Source organism: Apteryx mantelli, chromosome 1 (genome assembly GCF_036417845.1).
Source record: "Apteryx mantelli isolate bAptMan1 chromosome 1, bAptMan1.hap1, whole genome shotgun sequence".
Classification (NCBI taxonomy): domain Eukaryota; kingdom Metazoa; phylum Chordata; class Aves; order Apterygiformes; family Apterygidae; genus Apteryx; species Apteryx mantelli.
Window position 1 is genome coordinate 192,183,433 of NC_089978.1, and position 16,558 is coordinate 192,199,990.

The window sequence follows — 16,558 nt, forward strand, 5'->3', positions numbered from 1 at the left end:
CTACAGCACTTTTAATAGAGAGAAGTGTTTTCTGTGTGTTTTGCCTCTGCCCTTCAGCACCGGTCAATTGGAGCAGCCTTGGTTTAAACAAAGACACTAGCGGAGTACTAAAACAGAGTTCAGCAAGATTTTATGCTTTACAAAAAGCATTAAAACTGAGAAAGCTTTTCTGTTGAGTCAAATTCTTCAGTTCCTATGTAGTTAAACCAAGCTGTAAAATGCCCAAAATAGAGACCACTTTATTTGTATCCATTAATTCTGACATGTCTTTTTAACCACTGGAATTACCAAAAACGTAATATGAACCATTTATAATTCAAAAGGAAACATCCTTGGCAAAGGTGATCCTAAATCTAATATTTAGAAGCTAGTGGTATGAAAATTTCACACTACAGGACAAAGGTATGAGAATGAGCTGAAAACATCATTTTGTTGTAGAGAAAACACATTTTCTTTCTTGAGCAAGAGAAATAAGGACATGGATACTTTTTCCATTGTATGTGGAAAGCAGTAATAAAGCACGCCCACAAACTTACTTGTAGTTGGGATAAAGCACTAGCCCCTTTGCTTTCTTGGGAAAGGAAGAAGCGCACTGACATAAGAAGCTCTTGGATACAGCAGCGGAATTCCTCCTCATTTTGTCCACCAGTGGCAATAGAGAATAACCTTCGAGACTGAACTATATATTTAAATATATACTCCTGTGCCTACAAATGTCAAAATCAAAGATAACTCATAAAAATGAACCAGTCGTCTTTAAACAGAACACATACTACGATTATATCATTCAAATAATGACAACAGTCTGAACCATGAGACCACGCTACGTAATTTTTGCCAAACCATTTTTTTCCCTCTCTAATGAAACACTAACAACATTTTAAAAGCACATTCTTAAAAATGCTTTCCAGTGGCCTTTTGGAATCTCTATACACAACAGAACACTTGTTTATTTAACATATGCAAAACTGCAAAATCTCTTCTCCCTCTGCCCCTCCCAATATCCCTCACATGTTTTTGGCTACAGAAATAAGTATTGCCAAGAAGGCAAGGCCAATAAAAGAAATAAGTTTAGGCAACCTTTTGACTTTCTTGGACTATCTCTGCCTATTAAAAAGCGATTTCCTGTCAGCTGTTAACCAGGTAATGCCAAAAAAGCTTAGTTCAAGTTGCAAAACTGATGAATGTAAATTAAATATACAGCCATTTCTTGTTAGTGAAACTAAGTTAACAGCAGCATAGAAAAGCACAGAAGGATACCATGTTGATATTTTATTTCCAGTAGCTCCTATCCAAATGGGACTATTCTGCCGTGCAACTCAGCTTGTCTTTGCACTGTGCTCTGTTGATGGTACAAACCAGGAAAACCAGAGCAACCATGTCACCATTTTCAGTAGACTCCCCTGTTGTCAGGATTAAACCACTAAGTCAGCATGCTTGTCTGCCATCTAGATTCACAGTTGTGACAGACGTTAATACTACCAGTGTAATCTATATATGATTTTTTGAACTCCTACTCATATATATCCTCATTCAGTTAGGAACAAACTGTTCCAGAGTCTAGTGGTAGTAAGCTCCATTGATCAATTTTGGCAAAAGAGGAAGAAAGCTAAAATGCACCAAAAAAGCATGCAATTCCTTAGAATTAATATTACAGTTCCATCATTTATACACACTATGTTCCATTTCCTAATATAAATCTGTTGGCACTGTACAAACATATCACTTAAATATATAGTTGTCAATTACCTTTAGTACTTCCTGTATGTGTTCTTGCAGCTCTACTTCGGTGACTCGATCAATATGCCACTTTAGTACTTTTATAAGATCTCTAGAATATCAAATCAAAAAGTCTTATAACATAAAACTGGAAAAAGAGATAACTTAGCATTTAAAATGCAAACAAATATCTTTCATATAAGAAACACTAAAAAAAGAAAATTTATATGACAATGTTTTGATAATAACTTTAAGCCCCATAATACACTCAGTGGCCAATCTGCTGCAATGTTACATAATGGACCTCTAATGAATAGGAAATAATAATAATAATAATAATAATATCAGCATTACACATGCACTAGAACGATTTCAAACAGGACACCAAAGCTCAGTTAAGCCATAAGAGTTTCTGCCAGGTTGGCCCACCCCTGCTATTCCATGAATTAGTTTGCAGTCTTATTAAACTGCATTGGTTAAAAAGAAAATTCAGTTAGCAAATAATAAAAACAGAGAGTACAGGAGGGTAAGTGATGCTTATTAGTGCACTGCTCTACATAGACAGCAAACACAGCTGCAGCAGATTGATGTCAAGGCTCCTACATCGCTCAAAGTCATTCAGGTAAAGAAAGCCACTGAAATACAAAGTCAGTCAATGCTAGAGCCTTAGCAAGTAATCCTTCTGTTATTTTAAAATTATTTTACTCCTTTTTTAATGGCCTAAATTTGGGCCATTCATATAACATTTTACTCCTTACATCATAGTTGAATTTAACGCTATGATTGATTCTGCTTAGTATACCAATAATTGTCAATATTCAAATCAGTTAGAAAAAATACAGACTTCACCTGTATGCAAGTGCACCTGCAAAATGACTTTCAATGTAAGTGTCCATTACTGGCTTAAAGTGGTGAAACTTGCTGTCCTGCAGCAAATTTATTATGTGAACCTAAGAGAGAAGAAGAAAAAATAAGAAATAGGTTTTTTTTTCATTTAGTTCTTAAATAGTATTAAGCATAACCACAGAATGAAACTCACCAAACAATCAAATACTTTTGATCCATATTTTTGAGAATTTTCATCTAAAATCCCAAATAAAGTGTCTAGTGTATCTTGAAGAAACTGAATAGAAAGAACAAAAGAGACAGTTTGTCATTAAATACATATTTTTAACAAGCAAGTAAATTATTCCTTTATATCACCTAAAGCCAAAAGGAAGGAAAGAAGGAATGGTATATACCTTCACTATTTCTGAACCATCAATTTCTTTTAATTTTGAGAGGCAACCTGCAATTTTGTCTGGGTGGGTTCTCCATTTCAGAAGGTCAAGCATATCTCCTACCAAAACAAAATGCAAGATTAAAGCTGGAAGTAAAGCAGAATTACAGATTTTAAATTCTACTATTACAACCCACTCAGCAAAACCTGGCTTCATCAAAACAAAAGGAAACATCTCAAGACTTGCAATAATACCATCTGCCCAACAACAAATTCCCATTCCATCCCATAATGGCTCCACCAACAGGGACATGAGAACATGAATGGGGTCATTAAAATCAGTCTCCTCCAGCAACTATATCATCCAATTTTGTTCAGATTTGTCAGCTACCATCTTAAGGGAAGTAATTATTTTGCTGCCTGTATTCCTACTGAAGGATGCCTTCCAGAGCCTCACGCCTCTGATGGCTAGAAACAATCTCCTAGTTACTAGCTTACACATAGTCAAGTATTTATGCCAACATTTTAAAATGAAGACTCATCTTCCAATACATTTTTAGAGAAAAAACATAATGCTTTTAAGACACTTTTTTTTAAATTAAACAAGACACCCTCTATTGGAAAAAAAGCTCTTCTGAGCAGCCTGTCAAGCGCACCTGAGACTCTTTGCACTTGCTCCAGGTTTAATTCTTCCTCCTTCAGCTCTTTTGACCAAAATGGTACAACAACGCACACAAGATGCTTTCTCATCTCTGTTTTCTATAGTATCATTAGCACATCTTATCTCTGCTGTAAACACCTGCCATATATGTTGTAGAACTATCTTTTATTGAGACTACCTCACAGTGGTGACACAAACAGTTCTTTCTCCTTTTTGCCCCACTGTTCAGCTCCCTTGCTATAGCAGAATCCCCATCAGTTTCCAGCAGGGTATGATCCTGTATTTCGTATCATTAGACTTCATCTAATTTTTGCTTTTCTTTTTGTCCTCTCAAGGTCACCTCATTCTGCCTGTATCACGTTGATCCTCACTCTCAACTGATGAGCCCTCTCAACTACGTACCAGCAGCAAATTTTATTAACATGCTCTTGATGTTCACCCCTTCCAATGACCCCAAATCAATCCCAGAACTAATTCTTCAGATCTCATAGTATTTTCCTTCCATTCAGGGTGTCTCTTTACAGCATAACCTGCTGTTTCCCTTTTAGCCTGTTATTTACCAGTTTTAAAATTCTTATTCTAATCTGTATCTATTCTAATTTCCCATGTGGTGTGTTATTGAACTCCAGATGGTTTAGAACTGCTACATTTCCTCTAAATAATACTTAAAAAAAAGTATAAAAGAAAGATTAAGGAGTTTATTCTGGCACAATAATCCTTTGATAAACCCATCTTGGGTTTTATAGCATATTCCATTTAGCTACACGTTCATTCTTTTCATCCATGATTTCTTGTAAATGCTTGCATAAAATTGTTTGGAGGATGATGGCTGAGATAACATTTCTGCTTTTCCACCTTTCTTAAATGTAGGTACTAGATTTATTACTCCTCAGTCAAGTGATACAGCTTTCAGCTTCAGAGATATATTGAAAACCTTGCTATATGACTGGGAATTTCATGTCCCATACCGTTCAGTATTTTAAAACAAAATTTTGCAAATCTCTGTTTGACTTTTAGCAGTTTTCACTTTCTCCTGACACTAGTTGAACTCTGACATATTGCTGTTAATTTTCTCTCTTCCGCTGCAGACGCTCTGCTTATTCCTACTGTGTTTTGTACGTTACTCATTCGGGCAGATCTGCAGCATTCCTTGCAAGTTGTATTTAGAGCACAGAAGTTCCACATATTTTTGAACCTTTGAATTAAATAAATCCCAAAGCTCCTTTGCATTCAAGTTGACTCCTTCCATATTTCACTAGCCAGCTTTTCAGAATATCTCAGTGTCTGACTACTTGAAGCAGAAAACCTTAACAACAACAGTCCAACCCTTTAATCAGTTTAAACAGAAACCCTGTCTAGTTGATCACTGTTCAGGACCATTTCTTCTGAAATGGTCTCACTACTTATGATACCAAGCACATAACAGCAACATAATAATAGCAACATAATAACAGCAACATAATAATAGCAACATAATTGTCGTCTTGGTTCAGGAACTATTTGGGTGCTTTCTACCCAGGACTATTTTCACACTCAAATAATATTTGAGCCATATCCATTTCTGTAGCATTTGTTTTCCAGTCTGCTCCTGGGAAGTTCATCTCTCACACAACAACAAATGAAGTAGTATTTCTGTCTTTAATAATATTAAATAAATCTCCACCCCTATCGAATCCTGCCAGAGATGCTGATAGCAAGCCCCTTACACTATCCCACTAATATTTTGCCGCCTTAACTGATTTTGGCCTGCACAAACTGTTTTCATGCATTTATAGTTTTTTTGTTGTTGTTTTCTTCTACACTGCACTAATACAGAATGCCTTGGATTAAAGTACACTAAGTACAGAAGGACCCCACACATGTATCAGAGACATCTCTTAAAAGATCAAGGACAAATTAGAGATCTCATTATTCCTTCTACCAGGAATTTTGAAAAAACAAGCATTACAAATTCATAATGAAATCTATTTGTCTTTTGTATAGTTAAACAGACTTCTACAGTGGCTTCTGCTTAAGCCTCAAGTTATGGAGTATGGAAACTAGCTAAATCTGTCAGTTCACAGCAGGAAAAACACATCTTTGCAGGTTTGCTGGAAAAAGCTGGTGGGTACATAGTTTTCACTGAGTGTTAGGGATTTGTTGGGGGATGAAAAAAATAAAAAGAAAGTAAATGTAAAATACTCACTTCAAAACACTTATTTCAAGGAAAATGTAAAGGAGGAAAGACATTGCTGACATAGTGTTAGTGAATAGCCCAACCATAAATGACATGAATAGAAGATCTGACATGTGAATCACATGGAAAGGGGATAGCAATGTGTCCTGTATTAAGGGAAATAAGAATATAAAACTGCCTCAAAAAATAGGTCCACCAGGAAAGCATGATTTTGGAAGAGGGAAGAAGACAATGCTGCTGATCAACTCAGCTAAAGAGAAAAAATATTTCAAATGCCTTCTCTTTATCATGATCTAATTTATACTTTAAAAATAGGACACATCTGACCCTACAGCTCCTATCAAACAAAACACTTCACTTTTCCAAGGCATTAATTTAAATCTAAAGAGGTATGTTTAATGAAAGGTTTAGAATCGCGTGCAAAGAAAGGATTTGGGATTAACTTTCTAACTCTCTCTCATACCTCCCGAGACATCACAATTGGCCTGGTATAGGACTATGACACTTCAAAACGGAAAAGCCAAATTCCCAAACTGACAGCCTGCATGCCCATTCCAACAGGCCACTTTTGTGGTTTCCAGCACTCCCCCAGTGGAGGCACCCTCGGAAACTGCCTGTTACTTTGGTTTCCTTATTAATTGCTAGTTTTGCTTTTGTTACACAGATGGATGGGTTACCCCTTCGCCTTGAGAGAGACACGCTGTATTGCATGTTTCTCTGCTGATGAACTTAGTGCTTTTTGGGTGTGTGCTGATCAGCACTGAGAACTGAGGGGATGTCTACTTGCTAAAATAGTCCAATTTGCTGGATGGATCCTGAGTCTTTAGCAGGCAGAAAACACTCCTAAAAGTCAAAAACTAAATTTGAAATAAATAAGACTATATTGATATTCAGTGGAAAAAATAGTATGTTTTCCTTCCCCTTGCCCTTCCTTTCCTCCTTCTCTCCCCCGCTCTCGTTTTGCCCTTTTTTTTTTTCTTTTTATTTTAAGGATGATGAAATATAGCCAACTAGGAAGCAGAAATGCTTTTTTGCTAACATTGTCTGATTAACTATCCAGGAACTACGGTCAAGTTAAGGAGAAGATAGTTGGCAGACAGCCTAAATGATGCTGTCTTATGACAGCATAGATTCCTGTTGGAAGCCCTCTGAAAGCCGTGTTTGTAGGGTTTTCTAGGGTTACTTCCAAAGCATCTATGGCAAGGAAGTTATGGATCCCAACAACTGGGAGACCACCTCCTTCCCCTATCCCCATAATTTTAATATGCATAAGACCTGATGGCATGGAGCAGAGGGAATAGGTGAAAGAATGACAGCTGAGTAAAATTTGCCAGCAAGTTAGTAAACCTGTAGCCTAATTCAGTGACATCCTTTACACATCTGGGTTTGGGGTCTCCCCACCATGGCCAGAACAATATCATAATTTGTGACTGATTTTCAAGCTGGACATTGTTGTTTGTAGGTACATGTAGACTTCTGACAACTTTAGAAAAATCTGCTAACTTAAAAAAAGATTAACAAAAATAATCAGCAATTTTCATACATACTAATACAAATGTTTACTAAATAGAAGTACACATAAAGATCTTTTTAATCCTGCAATTTTTAATAAATATGCTACATCCTCCCAGAGATGACTGAAGTAATGCTCACATGACCAAATAGCCACATGCTTTGCTCTGCATTCATTTCCTGAACATGCAATAGGTTTGGCAAATTTTCATTTAAAAGAATGGGGATTTGGAAACTCACCAAGATGAACTTCCCAAAGAAGATCCTTGGAAAAAATATGAGCCTGTCTATTGAAAATATTTCCACCCTCTGAAGTACTGCTGAAATAATTGTCAACTCTTTCAGAGCTGAAAAGGGGATTAATATTATTCAGATATTCTACACTCTCTTACTCTGTATATGGTAAAAAAAAATTGGAATTTTTATGCCCCATCTCACACATCTATTTACATCAAGTATTAAATAACTCCTGTACTGTGAACACAAGTTAATGGTCTGAAATTTTTATAACCCCAGTCAAAGCAAAACTATTAATGTTTGGGTCTGCACCAGTGAGATGCTAAATTTCTGGGCAGCACTTTTGTGCATATGTAAGTACCAGTAGATTCACGTGATTTCCTAAATCAAGGCCTTTAGCTGGAGCAAATTTAGTCTATGATTGCCTATTAGCATTTTTGCAGTAAATCTTTCATTGATTAACTTTTATTACTTCGAAGCTAATTGCTGTGGGAATACAGAATGGACATGCACAGAGAAACAGACCACTTACTATCTGCACATAGTTCTACTTTGGACACTTACTACTAAATGATGAAAATTAAGATAACTGTTTCCATTTAAAAAGCTGCTCTAGTTGTTGTTAAACACCTATAATCAATTTGCGAGCAATTAGCAGTTTTATCACCATACATATATGAAGGGTAAAGACACAGTTATCTCACACAGGAGATAACTAAGCAAGTTCTTAAAACTGTGATAAACAGCTTTGAAAAAATATTATGAAACCATGGGGATATCAAAGAATGGTCAGAAACACATAAGCAAGCAAATATGCAAGATCTAAAAGTTTCTGGAAAACTGTTTCAGTTATAAACTAATTGTACTTAGTAGAGCAAATAAACAAGGCTAAGAATTTTATACAGAGTAAAGGTAAAAAGCTCAAACACACATATAGTTCTATCTCATGCTCATCAGATCAGGTGTTTTTATCATTCAGAAGTAGTAAATGTTTGCTGACTTAGAAGAAGAGAAATGATACAACAGAAAAGCAATATGTACCTAATCAAAACAAAACTGCCACAGCCTAAAGCCTGCAATAAGCACTTCCTAAAAACTCTCCAGCAAACAGATTAAGAGGTTTTGCAGAGCAGCTGGGTTTTGATAGTTGATTCCAAGAGTACTGTATTTGATTCCAATATCGTGTTAATTTTAAAAGCATTCTTGAACTACTTAAAATCAGTGGTTTACCATGTTGCACTGGTTTCCCTCTGGATATCAAAAATTAGAAGGAAAATCAGTTTGTAAAACTGATACAATGTAAGCTCTTTTTTGAGTTCATCCGTGCTTGCTTGGCATGGAAAACGCTACCTATCACATTCACTTGAATTCATCATGTTTTAAATAACCAACTTATCTTACCATTTTGTGTGAGTTTAGTGGAGCAGAGAAAGGACGTAATCCAGAAGGACTCTTTAGTGGTTTTTACTGCTTGGCTGTTGTTTCCTAGGAAAATTCCCTTTGAAAAGGGGAGTTTGAGGTAGCGACTAGAATCCTGAAGGTTTGTGTTTTCTTCACACTGTAAAAACAAATCAGTGCAAAAATCACTGCACTACATAAAAACGAAGGACCAGATCCCTAAAATATATAAATTATTACTGTTTCTTTGACAATAAATGAAGAAAGACAATTTTCACTATGGGAGGACCTTATACAAATGAATTCTGACAAGTCAAATCTGTCAAATAAGATTTTTGTTTAAAAGATGATATGCACAACTTTGCATTGTACTTCCTACTGCTTGCATCGTTTTAAAAAAAGAAACTCCAAGACCTTTAGGCAGGTACAACTTAAATTACGGTATGCAAAAGTTGCTTTATAATATATTCAGAAAGTCTTGTGATTAAGTATAAACATAAGTAAAAAATAGCACAGATATTTGAAGATTATGTAATGTACTAGATCTAATAGCTAAACATTTTTAACACAGAAAAAACACAACACCAAGCTATCTTAAATATATACACAGAACATGCAGTACATTATCAGCATAAAGCCTAATGTACAAAAAATATATATTTTACATGTCTTTCCAATTCTTTATTCTTCTTTTGCATAGGAGCTAAGCCATTGATATCAAGATTATCCCCGACAGAAAAAATGAGTCAGCACATTCTCTAACTAAAAATATTCTTGTTTCAGACAGGAAAATTAGATTAAGCTTTTATATGCATAAATAAACTAAGCTCATTTTCCTACACTGCTTTCACAGATAGTTCTCATTAATGGGAAATGCTTGTTGCATCTTTGTTTTTAGATGGTAGCTCTGTATTTGATACTAAAATCTAACAACTTTGCACAGGTTATATCAAATGAGTAGCTACAAATTTTGGTGTTAAAATCTAACATTTAACTGGGAGTATATCAAAATCCTCTAAACAAAGGTAATTGTTAAATGTGGAAACAAAAAAAGAAATTATGTAGAACAGAAGTATCTGTAAAGAAAGATGCTATGGAGTGGATGCACATGAGTGACAAAGGAGAAGGGCCTGCTTGATTTTCCATCTTCAGCAATTTATAAGTGGATAGCATAACATGCACTTTAACACACTTTGCATGTTTTAACTGATCTTACCTTTGTGAAATTCACTATGAATATAATGTACTATATTAGCACTTCACAAGTACAACCACTCCACTGCATTCCTAGATTCAACTGCAATTTGTAACAAGAACCATAATATTAAAGAAGCAGCAAAGGATATTTTAACAGTGACAAGATTACCACTCATTTGGTAATGAATACAGACTTTCTCAGCCTAATGCGTCTGGGTCTTTTTAGTATGTTCCAGAGGAATCGTTACAGTTAATGGTTTCTAATTCAAATTACCTTGTGTACAATGAGTTCATGGGTGCCATCTGGCAGTGTCCTCCCATTTTCCTGCATCAGGGGCACAAAAGAAAAGCCGAACAACTTCTTCTCACCCTTTTCCTTTGCTGAAATACACATGTAAAAAACAGTACTTACAGTTAGCATTATACATTTTAGACAAAGTAAATGGATATAATCCAGGATAAGAAAGTATACTGGAAGCTAGTTGTAACTAGTCAAACAAAGAACCTCTTAAACCTCTTTTTATGTTTCTTTAAAAGTAAAACAAATTCCAAGATTATAACTTATTGTGATTTTTTTTGCCAGTTTTTCTTCAAACTGAGGTCAGTTGCAAGATAGATAAAAGTATGGTTTCCTTAAAATACATGTTTCCTGTTCTGAGATGAAAAAAATCTTCTTTAATAATAGCATTTATACTAGATGGGCCAAGTTAAAACCTTGCATCTGACACCCTCATTCTGACCTGACCCTTGTATAAAAGATTACTGACAGTTGACATATTCCCCTTAAGCTTTTGTCACACCTTGAGCTTATTCATAAAGCTAGTATATTTATTCGTACTTATCAATCATGAACTAAAACGGTAAATAAATTTGAATGCAAAAGGTGTGTGTGATATTTTGCAGGATAGTTGAGAGCCAAGATTTTCACACAGACTGTTCACAATGGAAAACTCCCAGTTCTTCCAAATTGCACTTTATTACAGCCACTCTGACAAACTGGCAATCTGTACCCAGGGACTGTCTGTTCACAGCTCACAGAATTAGGCTTTAAATGAGAAATAAGAAGTAATAACACATAAAAATGAGCCAAAGTTTACAGAAAATACAAATTTACAATGTGCTTGCATACTAGATATTTTTGCATTGTGTACCTCTTGACGATAAAGGGGTGTTATTTTCTTCATAAAAATGGCGTGGATTTATCTTCATTCACAATCTTGAAAATGTTAACAAAAGATACTAACTCCCTTCTTCTGTGGGACAGGATTAATCTCAAAGAAACTTCTGCAAATTGCTCTTCTAAAGATTTCCTTCCCCTCCTTCCACAAATGTATTACAGCAGTCTAGATAAAGACGTGTCTCCTTAGGAGGCTTCCACACGACAGACTCTGAAATCCCCAAGATGTGAATCCTGGGGAAACCACCAGAAGATGAATGACCAAGCCAGGCTATTCAGTAACCTTAGCAACTTCTTTCCTCTTCTCCACGTGGAAACTTTGAAAATGCTGCATTTTCAGTCCTATCCCAGAAAATTTCCTCAAAGTTACCCCACAAGACAAAGACAGAAAAATGTGACACAACCGAAGTCAATGAACTGGAACAGCATACTGTATCTTATGTCAAAAACAGCACTGGTTTTATATTACCTAACAATATTTTGAATTATTTTCTTTTAAAATCACATGAGAACTGGCAGATTTTATTTCAAAGATAAGATTACAGAGGTGGGGAAAATTATCTCTAGCAGAAAAATTCTTACAAAGTGCAGGATATCTAGGAAGTGGCTACGAGAAGGATAAAGGGAAGTGAGTACCAAGAACAAGGTATAACCACAGCATGACCAGATACTGCAGTTTACTATGTCTGAAAGCCTTCTGTTCTTCTATAATAGTTCTAAAAAGCATTCTAAAATTGTATAAAAACCTGTATTTTTATGCCTACAATTAAGATATTGCCCACATACTCTCATGCAAGAATATTTTTGGCACATGTATCTCAACTGGCTGATGCTTGTCCTACTCTTGACCTAGTGGGAAAAATCCTTAGCCATCTTGCATTGTTTCTTGATGCAAATAAATCTATCTTTCGTTTTCCTAGCTCTTCTGTAATCCCGTGAATGCTTGTCAAAGCAAAGTCTGCTCTCCCTGGAGTGCTTTACGTCAGCTTAGCTAGTTTTCATGTGCAAGGCTCCCTTGAAGTCATTTGCTTTTACTGACAACACAAGAACTGCTTGTACAAATAGCTTCATCTGCCTCCTTCTGAAGCGCAACAATTCTTTTGCTCCGCATCTCTCGGTTACAGTTGCTACTGCTGAAGTTTAAACAGCAGATGCTAATGGTTATGATACTAGATAAAGAAAAGACTTTTCTTGGGGCTTTAGTTACATTGGAAGGATGCAACAAAGACCAAGCTTTCAGTTCACCATCTTAAAACTAGCTTCATGAAGCAACTGAAGTCAGTGAAAAAGTTGTCAATTTAGCATATGTCTTTTCTGTCTTTAAATCTGTATATTTTTGAAGTATTTATTTTTATCCCGGTGTCTGTCATGCTAGACCACATTATGACATGGTCTTTGTAGGACCAGCATTTATAGAAGAAAATGTGTTCTACTCCCAGAAGAGATTTGCAGATTTTCTCCTCTAGTGGTTTCTGTTATCTCATTGCAAGTTGGAAAGCAGTCTTTTGGAATGACTTGTATTAAAGAAAAATAATGAAGGCCTCCAAATATGTAGTCTTAGCAATATATAAAATGTTAGAAGATCCAAATGATTGCGACATAGCCAATCCAACACGAGAAGAAAAGCCATTCTGCATGTGTTAATTATCCTCTATAGCAGCTCATGCCTATCAGTTTCTATTTTAGGTCAGTCTCAGACTACACTGCACTTTTGTTTTCAAATAAAGCATCTACCTCCATAGATATGACTGAAGATGCCATTGTTCTTTATATGATGTTAGATTTCAGGTAACATTTTCAAATTTGGATGCCTAAGGTTAAATTCGGAAACCAATGTATCACCTAAATATAAAACAGACTGCAAAATGCTGAGAATGTGCTACTGAAGCTAATTTGGAGCCTAAGTTTAGCACAGTTGGCATGGTATAGGAAACCAAACCATAGCAAAAAGATCCAGCTTGTACTGCATGGGAAAGATGCATAATAAATCCACGTGAAACATGCCATTGTAATTCTTCTTTATTACTTGGTAGGTTTATAAAAGAAAATTTAAAAAGAACTCAATGAGAATTATTTTTCTAAAATTATCTGTTCCCTGCATTTTGAAGTTTATGAACCTAAAGTCTAAAGATACTGTCACTTGTGTGTGCACCATTTTCCACAAACACAATCTAAATAATGAAATCTTACATATCTGCATCACCAGGAGACAACTAGCAGCAGCAGTTTAAAAGACATACAGTTTTATCCCCCTTTCTATACCTGGTCAAAAGCATTCGGTGCCATGTCTACAAAATCGGTTTTTCATGCCTTGTACGCAGAACATGGATCCAGAATTCAGTAACAGTATCATTTTTATCCCCAAATCATCTCTAAATTGTTGAGAATATTCATGCAATTTCAGAATGAGTGACTTTGGGGTTTCTTTTGGGGAAGGGTGGGGGTGTGAAAAAATGCAATGCAAGAGTTATGTTAATTGACCATACTGCATCTGTGTACTTTTCCAATTGTATGGATTGCTAAACATATACTAAGGAGCAGGTATCAATTCTGATAATTCACCAGGTTAATTCTAAATTTTCATTTTCAATTTTCCTGAAACTCTGTTTTACATTTACAGCTGTAACATTGTATCTTTCTATTTTAATAAAACTAGACTAGTTTCTCCTGGTATTTAGGCTTTACCAAAGCAAAAAGTTCCACCAAGTAGAGCAGCAAGCCTGAAAAGCTGTGTCATGAAAGTATTGCAGAGAAAGAGTTTATGCAGCTATCTTTTTCCTGAGGTGTTATGAAAACTCGTGTGCTTACTGCAGCTGTAACAGAGAGGACTACCAGAAGTTGTGAACGCTTACTGGAACAATGCCGGAATTCACAGCGGATGTGTGATCCTCTGAATTTATCCACAGGAATAGGAAGTTTCAGCAGCTCAGCCCATCTGGGACCATTGTTATGATAAAGCACAAAGGAATGGTACTCGCTAGCTGGTGGCTCTCCAGAGCCAAATGAGATAAAATCCTAGCAAAAAAATACATTGGTTAAAGATGTAAAGACAGATTAGTTTTCCTGGTAAGATGTCATCATGGACTGTTTGTACAGTGAGTACTACTTAATATTTACACTCCTGTTGTAAGTGCCACGTGTAGTATAATGCTGCATATTGTAAAACCCATAAAAATACTAGCACTTTGTTAATATTTGCTGATTACAAAAAAATGACAAAACTCATCAACACAAAGGAGAATCAAAGAATTATATAGGGGGAACTGGGTGACCAGGAAGGTTTAAGCAACAAGTCTGATGTGGTGCCCCCTGCTACAGGATGGTCCTTCAAGCCTCATGCCCAGGATTCCCGAATATAAAGTGAGAGAAGACCAGCCCAGACTCCAAGACTTGCAGTCATCTGAAATACGCCTGTAACCCTCGTGTTGTTAGTATTATTTGCCAGCATGAAAAGAGAGAGAAATCTGAATGCCCTGACTGGGGACACGCATAGTGCTGGCTGCCTTTGGCACACCCATGATTGCTGCATCAAGTGATAGCAAAGCAGGCAAATGGAGCTGCATCAGTCCTCTCTTGGGGATACCGATCAATTCTCTATGGGCAAAATACGCTACTACTGTAGCTTTTCTTCTCAGTAATTATGAGGTATCAGCTTTGCATTTTCCTATCCTTGCTACATACATACAATATGTGTGTGTGTGTGTATATCACATACAGACATAACATGCATCTACACACACAGTCTGACTTTACGGATGTATACACACGCACACACTGTGATCCAGACTATTTGTGTCAGCCTTTCTTCATTTTGTCACCTCATAGCACTCAATGTCACTCAGAGCCTATGGAAAAAGTCCTTTTAAATAAGAAGAAAATAATTTGATGCTAAAGGAACATGGAAAAAGTTGAGGGTGAACAGAAATCTTTTGGTGCAAAAAAATCTGAGAAATAGTGATCTATTAGTGTGTCAAATTAAAAGTGAATGATGCCTGCTAGTAAGCTATCAACAGCAGCATACCATCAAATCTGGAGAAAGGAAGGAACACTCTCTTATCTTTTTATTACTGCATCATGGTGATTACTGCATCAAAGATCTCTGATTTATTCAAACCAGACAACAAATGCAAAATGATTGAAATGTGCCAGTCTTCTCTGGGGCATGAGAAAATGCACATTTTTACTAAAAAAGTTAATATGAAATCAAATTCTCCAAAAATTGATCTTGCTTCAACATTTTCCAGCATTTTAATGGTGACATTACTTATTTGGTTGGTGTTTGTAGCTGTTTATCTGAATCACATAACTGATTCTGGAATTAAAACAAAAATGCATTTTATAAAGATCTTAAGCAAAAGTGGAAATACTTTGAATATTTAAAGACAGCAAAAGATAAACATGATCATGACCTTCCCAAAGCATTTTCTTACTCCTTGAACAATATTAAAGTTGATTTACTTATGAAAAAGTATATCAAAATTAATTACAGCAAGGAAAAATACACAAAGATACCTTTAAAATTTGACCACTGCTGTCCACAACATGCATTGTCACTTCCACATTTCTGGCCACGCTTTTTCCTCCTTTCTCAAATTCTCCTCTTTCTACAGTGATATATAAATCATTCCTCATTTCACCTATAAAAAAAACCAACCAAACACAAAAAACCAAAGCATGTAAAAGTTGGTTCAAATTGCTTACTTTTTACTTTTACTCTTACCACTTTAAGACTCTCATCTTCTTTTCAAACAGAGGATGGTATCACTTCCACAATTTACCAGCTTATTAGAATGTTAAAGAGCAATCTTTTTAATAAGCCAAGAAAAACAAAGCTTCATCTCTATAAAAATACAAGACACTATATGCCATACTACAGCAATTCCAAGGGCTTTTAGTCATGTGTTAGCTCTTTTTGGTCCTTACAGTGGCATCTGCAGTTATACTCAAGCTGGTGAGTGGATTCACTTATTATTAGTCTTCTAATTACAGAATATTAATATATTTTCTTTCATTTGTATTATTTACACTTCTCTGTTTAAGGAGTCCTTGAAAAACTCACTAGAACTTGTTTTCAACTAGTCTCACAAAGAAAGTATATTTCTTTGCTCATACTCTTAAAAAATTCTTTTAAAAAAGAAACAAAAGAAAAATGCCCCACCCCCAAACACACACAAAGAAAAGTGTCTCCAAGCACTCGTAATCAAACCTGTCTCCTTTATGACCTAAAAAATCTTAAATACATTTTACATTAACAAAAGGTTC

At 35.7% G+C, this 16,558-nt stretch overlaps 1 protein-coding gene across 1 annotated transcript in view; it reads right to left on the reverse strand.

The window, feature by feature from the left end:
* The window catches only part of DOCK4 (dedicator of cytokinesis 4), a 264,454-nt gene that overhangs the window by 83,681 nt on the left and 164,215 nt on the right, over positions 1-16,558 (reverse strand). Inside the window, exons 14-22 of the mRNA XM_067314834.1 lie at positions 15,809-15,933; positions 14,149-14,311; positions 10,394-10,500; positions 8,926-9,082; positions 2,961-3,058; positions 2,759-2,842; positions 2,569-2,669; positions 1,750-1,831; positions 537-707 (exon numbers count right to left, since the gene is read on the reverse strand). Coding sequence (XP_067170935.1) covers positions 537-707; positions 1,750-1,831; positions 2,569-2,669; positions 2,759-2,842; positions 2,961-3,058; positions 8,926-9,082; positions 10,394-10,500; positions 14,149-14,311; positions 15,809-15,933 — 1,088 coding nt within the window. The remainder of the gene's footprint in view (positions 1-536; positions 708-1,749; positions 1,832-2,568; positions 2,670-2,758; positions 2,843-2,960; positions 3,059-8,925; positions 9,083-10,393; positions 10,501-14,148; positions 14,312-15,808; positions 15,934-16,558) is intronic.